This window comes from Apaloderma vittatum, unplaced genomic scaffold, assembly GCF_000703405.1.
Source record: "Apaloderma vittatum isolate BGI_N311 unplaced genomic scaffold, ASM70340v1 scaffold25711, whole genome shotgun sequence".
Classification (NCBI taxonomy): domain Eukaryota; kingdom Metazoa; phylum Chordata; class Aves; order Trogoniformes; family Trogonidae; genus Apaloderma; species Apaloderma vittatum.
Genome location: NW_009700058.1, coordinates 51,178 through 59,338, shown reverse-complemented (window position 1 = coordinate 59,338; position 8,161 = coordinate 51,178). Strand labels below are relative to the sequence as shown.

General features: G+C 37.1%; 1 protein-coding gene across 1 annotated transcript in view; it reads right to left on the bottom strand.

Moving 5' to 3' along the window:
• Positions 1-267: 267 nt before the first annotated feature.
• LOC104280849 (cytoplasmic polyadenylation element-binding protein 3-like) overlaps positions 268-8,161 on the bottom strand; it is a gene marked incomplete at its 3' end in the record, with an annotated part of 51,827 nt that continues 43,933 nt past the window's right edge. The window contains exons 5-6 of the mRNA XM_009878635.1: positions 2,158-2,325; positions 268-357 (exon numbers count right to left, since the gene is read on the bottom strand). Of these exons, the coding sequence (XP_009876937.1) occupies positions 268-357; positions 2,158-2,325 (258 nt within the window). The remainder of the gene's footprint in view (positions 358-2,157; positions 2,326-8,161) is intronic.

The window sequence follows — 8,161 nt, the reverse complement described above, 5'->3', positions numbered from 1 at the left end:
CACTAGGAAATTTCTGCAACTAGCCTTCTAAAGTAAGCCTACTGTAAATTAAGGCACAGCTCAAGGACTTGCTGAAGAAGTACGCACAGAGGACCACATCTCAGTCACCAAACTTTTTTCTGTCATGACAACTGCTGAAAATACACTTGTTCAAAGAGAGAAAATTTGTCATGAAGAGTTAAATCTTTACTTCATCATGGATTGCTACATCGCAGACAGTTTCCTTTTACCAGAGCAGCCTGCATAAATGTATTTTAAACTAATTACCTTTAGGTGGAAAATAGGACTTGCTTTCAGCTTTGTGAGGCCAGTCCACCACGAGAGGTCCAAACCTACGAAAGCTGGCAGTGATCTCATCTACAAAAAATAAATGAGGCACCTTAGAGAGAATCTGAAGACAGACAGTGGCAAGTTAAAATTTTTACTTTGAATATTTTCTACACCTATTAAGGACAGTGACAACTGCAATAATGTACATAAAGGATGCCTACATATTCTTTCACCTCTATGCTTGAAAAAGTAATTTTATATCCTACTAATGGAAGTTTGCAGCAGGATTAAATGCAAACATCATCTACCAGAAGTGAATATGCTTCAGCTGCAGTCTAATTATAGCCACAAAGCAGGATCAGATACAGCCACATGGGACTTATGGAGGAGCTGCATGTCTGAACAGCCACTCCTTGTGGCGTGCCCTAGAAAGCAGGCTGCACCAGCTCATGCGACTGTGGGGATTTCACCTTCCCCAGTCCTCTCTGGAAATCTGCCTTGGATTACCAAGTTATTTCCTTGCTTTTTAAGCATCAGTTTAGAAACACGGTGGAATAGACATCTCAGACTATCCTAAAGGACAAATTTGTTTTACATGCAAATGCTTCAAAAAAAAAAAGTATTTTAAGTTGTTTTTAAAAAAAAATCTTTTTTTTCTCAATTCATGTACTTTAAAGAAAGGATTAGTTTAAAATTGTCTAATGTGATGCTAGATACATCAGAGCAACAGCCCATCAGGAAAAAAGTTTGAAGAAAAAGACAGTGATTTTCCAATTTTTTGATTGCTCTTTGAGATGTGTCCAGTTTATTGGATCCCATGAAGTGCAAGTCAGATTTTTGGAGCAACAAGAACCACAAAACACACACTGCACAAGTCAGAAGCTGAAGGAAAAAGGTGTTACTGAAGTAGACCTCACATGGAAGAGAGTAGCAGCTCCCAAGTGGCCACATTACTGCCTCACAGGATAGGCTGGGCACGTGTTTTGATTCTGAGTGAACGTTCTCATCAGTTTTACCTGTCGGCCTGCTTCTTACTGTGGGACATTCAGGTTACCCAGCAGACCCTGTGTATATGAACAGTCCTGGAACTCATGATGTGACATGGAAACTGTATTTGAGCTGTTTGCAAACCACTGACTGGCAACACATACTATTTCTTTATTAAAATTGCACGTGGTTTTGCTGTCAGTTTAGTAGATCAGATTCAGAGATCCCTCTCTTTTCATTATAAGGTATCCTCAAATCCCCCATGTATGCCACCTGAGGCTAGAAAGTGGTGGATTCCATCTGTAATATGAAAAATACACTAAAAACTGCTGATTTTGGTTTGGGAGTCAGGTTGTGTGGGAGCACACACAAGTAGAGCAGATATCAAAAAATAAAACATCCCTACTAAGCTGGTTATTATTTTGCAATCCTATCAATTGCCCTACATTTGTCAACTGAGCACTGCGTGTATGCTGGATCTAAGAGCTGATTAATTAAAGTCTGATTTATTTTGGTAAGGACTGTATTAACAAAGTCCTTAAAATCAACCAGATCTTTAAAAAAGAACAGGAAAGACTACGGCAGAGTGCCAGTACCCACTAAATTCCCCTTTTTAGCATTCCCACTTTATGTAAGTGGAATGCATGCTGCTGCTGCCAATTAGAAGACTTGCTATGCAGGCATTTCTGTCTTCATCTCTCCTGATCTATGGTACAAAAGAACGTCAAGTAAATTCTTAGGTGTTGCATGGGGTGGTGGTGCTTGTTTTAAAGAATGCTACAAGCACTACAAGTGACATACCTGGGAAAATACATTTGTTTTTAGGAAAATGCAATCTTTTCAAAGTAATTATATGAAATCCAATTGCCACATCTTACCAGTGTAACTTATTCACAGTACCTTCATCAATGTCAGGAGGAAGACCTCCAACAAACACCTTTCTAGAATAGCGTTCCACTCTTTCACCATTCTGACAGCGTGTTGGAGAGCTGAGACCTGATGACAAAGACTGATCACCATGACTGTCGTCTAGGAAGCCATCTTCAAAAGGAAAAAGTGAAGACCGACCTGTAACAGATTTTTTAGTATCAATAGTTAACACTATTTCCTGGACAATTAAGTATTTCAGTTAAAAAAGTTTTATTTTCCTCTTACTGTTTTGCTTTAACAGAATTTGCATAAAGCACCCAGCTAAGTGGTCCAGTCATCCAAATGATGTTTGTAAGTATTGCTTCCATTTTTTTTAAGACAATAAACCTAATTTAGCTTTAAACAAACCCTTGCAAAAGGCTAGCAATGAAAAGCAACAAGTTATCTGATGAAACTGTGTGTCATAGCTATAGAAAGAACCTCTCTAAGATTTACATTTCAAACTGATTCTTAGAGATTTAAATCTTCCATAACAGATCTTGAAGGAACAATCTTAAAGACAAGACCCTTCAAGCCACTGCACTGCAGAGCAGGACAGTCTCCTTCAGTGCTTTACAGGGTCCTAACCAGAAGGGCTGCATCACTTCCTTCTCAAGTGAACAGAGACCCAGTGTGAGTAGGGGGGCAAACAGCAAAATAAGCACAGAAACGCTTTGCATTGTGGATATTAGACACATAAGTTAAGCAAGAAGCTTAGCTAACAACAACAAAAAAATCTTTAAAATCTTATTTAATAAGCCACAGAAAACCTGCACTTGAAGAAAAAAATTTTAGCTTAGACAGGACTGCCTGTCAAGGTGTTATTCAGTGTTAAAACACCCTTTCAGTAATGAATTAACAAAAAGCAACATAAATGGCTTCTACTCAGTTTGTTAATGAAAAGTATTTATTTGTGATCATGTGATGCAATTAACTTGTTGCTATAACTACCAAAGTATACACACATTATCTTAAGAACAGATTTATTAATGCGGAAGATAATGAAATATTCAAATTCTGTACGTAGGCAGCGCTGTAGAAATGGCAACTTTAGAATGCAAATCATTCCCTATATATTAAGTTGAAAAATAAATCCTGCAATGTAGAGAGATGTGTAAGTGGGAACTCTGTCTGAACTTTGAAAAGGCTAATTGTCCCCTCATATCATGAAGGACTGCTCCTAGAGATGGAGTTATAATTAATGGATACAAACAGTTTATAGAGGGGGTTATTATAAATATAAATAGTAGGGCACGTAATTAAATTAAAAGGTAATGGATCACATGAAGCTGACCTCTAGCAGGACCTAAAGAAGAATTAATACCATACTGGTATTAGCAGCATAGTAAAGTACAGGAAATAGAAGCAGGGGCAAGGAGAAAAATGAAGACATGCAGAGGGACACTAGTCTGCAAAATGTATACACTGAAAATATCACTAATAGTTTCCAGTAGTAAAGGACAGATTACACAAAGAAGAAGCAATCCTATATATGGAAGACAAGCTACAAACAAAAACCAGGCTGGAACACCAGCCTGGTTTTTTATGAACATCAGGCACTAGAAAAGTCTTGATTAGAATATATTGAAAGCACAGCACTGAGAGAAATCACAGATACAAAAATCCACCAAAGCAAAAATCCTGATGTGCTTTTAATCACCAACATAAAAAACCAAAGTAAAAGCCACAGTCAGAGAAGGATTTAGAGATGCAATTCCTGAAAGTCTAGGTTGTCAGAAAATGTGAGTTTAGATCATAAAACAGGAAAGACTATCAATGAGTATTCTGCCAAAGGACAACCAGGTCGTGCACAGATATAAATATATGCATTTCAGCGTAGAAGAGAATACATGCATAAGAGAAATAACAATTAGGAAGGCTAAAATTGTGTAAAAATACCAAATCAGAAATTCAAAAGCAGAAAATTTGAAAATATCCATAAGAGAATGACATTACTACGAAGTTAAACAACCTTAACAGCTCCCAACCTACCTTCTTTAAAAAAAAAAAAGCAACAAATAACAAACGAGCCATTAGTGGAAGCTGATGTATCAACACAGGTCTACAGAGAAGGCTGAATAAGTGCTGAGTTGTGAAGGAAATAATAAAAACACACAGCAGCTTATAAAGCAAGATATCACCTCTAATGTCAGATGCTTGACAGTCTGCAAACATTGTACTCAACCGAGTGCAAAAGAATATCTAAAGCTTCATAGTTAGGTATAGAGTTAAATGTATGTAGTATACATTAAAGTAATGGAGGCCTACAGACAAGGGAATGGGGAATGACTGTTCACTGTCTCTTCCAGCAAGGGGAAAGTGAAGTGCACTGAACACAATCAGTACGTGGCCAGGCTGAAAGCAAGTCAAACTGTGGAACCCTTTGCCTCAGGCTTTTCACAATGCTGAGAAGTTTATGTAAGTTCAGAAAAGGGAATGAGCAGGAACAGAAGAAAAATTCATTCTGAAGCAATAAATATTGACACATCACCTCAAGAAATCCCCAGAGGCAAATCTCTAGGACAGTATGGGAAAGCGTCACTAAATGCCTGATTTTTATGCCCCTGTGCCCCTCCCCTGGCATCTCTTGAGTTGTCAGCATAGCAACAGACTTCGGGCTCATTTCCCATAGCTGTGCTTTTCCCTGGTACCTGAAAAACTGGTTGTAAAACTTAAAAACAAGGTGCCTAAAAGAACATGACTCAACAGCTCTAAGCATGACACCCTCAAAGAAACGCTCACCTCTACTCAAAACACAGGATCAAGTAGACAACTGATCATGGCAAGAAGATTATGATTATGGCAACTGATTAAGGCAAGTAGAGAACTAGTTCTGACAAGCCCCAAGAAATCTTTGACAAAACCCTCTTTTCACTGAAGATGCTTAGTCACAGTAACAGAATCAAACACTAATTAAAATATCCAAGTACACTAAACACGGAATGAGTCCCTGCACAGATTTGCCTCTGGGTACTCTGCATATCGCCACAATGCAAATGGTAAAAAAAAAAAAAAAAAAAAAAAAAAAAAAAAGGATATGAGAACATTTGATAAACAACACTTTTTTTTGTTTTAACAGACCATTGTAGAATTTCATGTTTCTTAAGGTTAAGAAAGCTCAAAACAACATTATAAAATTCATATTGAAAAGGCATGAACATCACAAACTAATATTGTATGAATAAGGCAAGTCGCAAAATCCCTAACATTAATGACAAGACACATGCATACACACACACACACACAAATCTGCTTTTTACTGTCGAAAAGCCTGAATTTCACATAGGAAGCAATTATTATGGAGTGAAACATGGGTGTTGATAGAGTAAAAAAAAAAAAAGTAAAAATCTGGAAGTCCAGTACATTCAAAACTTGTTTGTTCTGTTTTGCAGTCACTACAATTTGTATAAAACAGACTACACCGTATTTATCACAATGGCCACCACATTACTGTATTTCACTTCTACAAGTAAACATGAGTGGCAAGAAGTTAATAGTGTCCAACTGACACCCACCTCCTTCCTCACTTTGGTGCCGCCTGATCAGTCTGGAAATACTTGCCACAAGCTTAAAATGAAATTAAACAGTGTTCACGTGCACAGAGTATACAGTACTACACACTCTGCATACTTTCCAATCTGTTTCAGTACCATGAGAGCTCTGAAAAATTTAAGTATTAGGATGCTTTCCACATCTGTTAAAAACAGCCTGTTAGTAAGTTTGTGGGGAAAACTTGAAACTTATCTCTTTGTTTAGCTATCAACTGAACGTTAAAGCCAGTCGTCTTTGAACAGTATCAGTTCAAACTGTGTATTATAAGCTGTGTTTGTGCAGCCTGTACAGCCTACTGCCTCAGTCCACATGTATGTGCAATCTACAGGTTACTTCTACACTCTCAGCCTGCTTGTATGGCAGGGTTTGTCTCCAAGCTTCTTCACTAATGTGATGCAAATTCTACACTTTGAAAAGGAAGCAATGTCCCTTGCAGAGCTGTCAGAGAACATACATAACAAAGAAAATCAAATGAAGCTTAATGCCAAAGTACCCCAATGCAGATGGCACTGCCCAACTCTTAACTGTTAAAAGCTGCAGTCTTCGCTGTTATTTTATCAATAAAAACAAGTCTGTGTAAGCCATAGCACAGTATATAAATGTAAGCTACATTAGTAGCTTTCTTGGCAGCCAGTGACCTTGTTACTGTCCATGTTCATTAATCTCTCAGAATAAACTTATATGCAGCACTGTGCAATAGTAAAATGTTTTCAGTCTGCTTTTATTTTCTAAGGGTTGCCTATGATGAAATTAAGTTAAAATGTACTCTATTATTACCATCATCATCAATATTCACTGTTAAGGACAGTTATTAGCATTGGTATTAACAATGTTCTACCCAAGGCAATCCAATATAATACTCAAATGTAATATTCCATAAAAGGTGTTTCATCTAAGAAAAAAAGGATTTTTGAAATGTTCAATGCACTACTTAAACACTGCACTTCTGCCAAAAAAAAACCAACAAACCCAACCCACAAACCAAGAAAACTGCAGCTCATACTTGAAAACATTTTTTTTTTATACTATGCATTTAAAATCATAAATATGTGTCATGGAAGAGTTTTTCCTTTCAGTCATCCTCTAGTTCACAAGTAATAGCAACACACTTGAAGTTACCAGCTCAAGACCATCATTACTTTAAACTGCTATTCAAAGGGAGATGTTTTGCGAAAGAAAATAAGACTGATTTATGTGAAGCAATTGATCAACCAAATAATGTTAAGATTGGTAACAGCATCTTATAATAAGAGAACTAAATATTTATTTCTCCCACTATTCAGCAAACAAAACATTTAGTAAATACTTTTACCTCTTCTCCGCCCATAGCTCCTGGCTGCATGTAAACACAGAAGAAAATTGTCGGTACAGCTGTCATTAGATTTAGCTCCAAAAGCAAAGAAAATGTAGCTTCTACCTCTTCTCTTTTTCCCCTCCCACCACAAAGAAAGAAAAGACGTTCAAAAAGTGCAAGATGAAATTCAAACAACCCAAGACAAAAGAAAAGAGTTGAAGATGACACAGCCTGCGGGGAAGAGCAGGGGAAGGAACATACCTGCTGTGAAAGTTTTCTACATAGCAAAAGTATTTAAAAAATAAGGCATATCAGGCTTACAGTACTATAAATAATAATTTAGGATTATATTTTTAAGGAGCAATAAACATCATAAATAGCAACCCTAATTAAAAGAATTCATCCTACATTTTATTAAATAGTTGTGGAAAATATATTTTCTGATTATGTTTCAATTTAAATAATTAACCATCTGTAAATACTAATATCCTACCAAAACAATGTGATCTCAATAGCCAGTATGTTCAGACAAATTAAAACAGATTGGCAAAAATGTCTTTATAACTACCAGAATTAATACAGCATTTCAATGAGACATGCATCAATAGCAAAATCCCCAATGTCGTACATGTGCAGAAGCATATTTTGTGATAGAGTGGAAAATACAAAAAGTAGCACTTTATCTGAAATTGTAGGATACCAGAAAATAATCTGGAAAAGCGTCTTTGACACAGGGACTTCAATCTGTGACAAAAGATATCTGCGGTCTTCCAAGGTAATCAAAAGTGGAAGGCTAGCGATCAGGTAGAGCTTTGCAACAGAAAGTGAGCTGAGGCAATAGGTAATAGAGCCTTGTTTTGTTTCTTTCTTCACTGCAGTACTACTTGTGTTCCTCCTCCTTTCCAACCCCATATCTCTTATTTCCAAAAGTAACACAATGCCTTCTGGTTCTGCCGTACACGTCCAGGTTTTAGATGCAATTCCTTTAGCTCTCTCTGTGATCCCCCTTAGTGCATTTCATCTAGTTCCCACTCCATCCTCCTATATCCCAAGTGTCCTTTACCGTGAAACCTTCAATTATGATCATTTGTCTATTGCCATCTTCCAATGCAAATCTTCTCGTGTCCCACCATACCCCTCAGCTTTCCA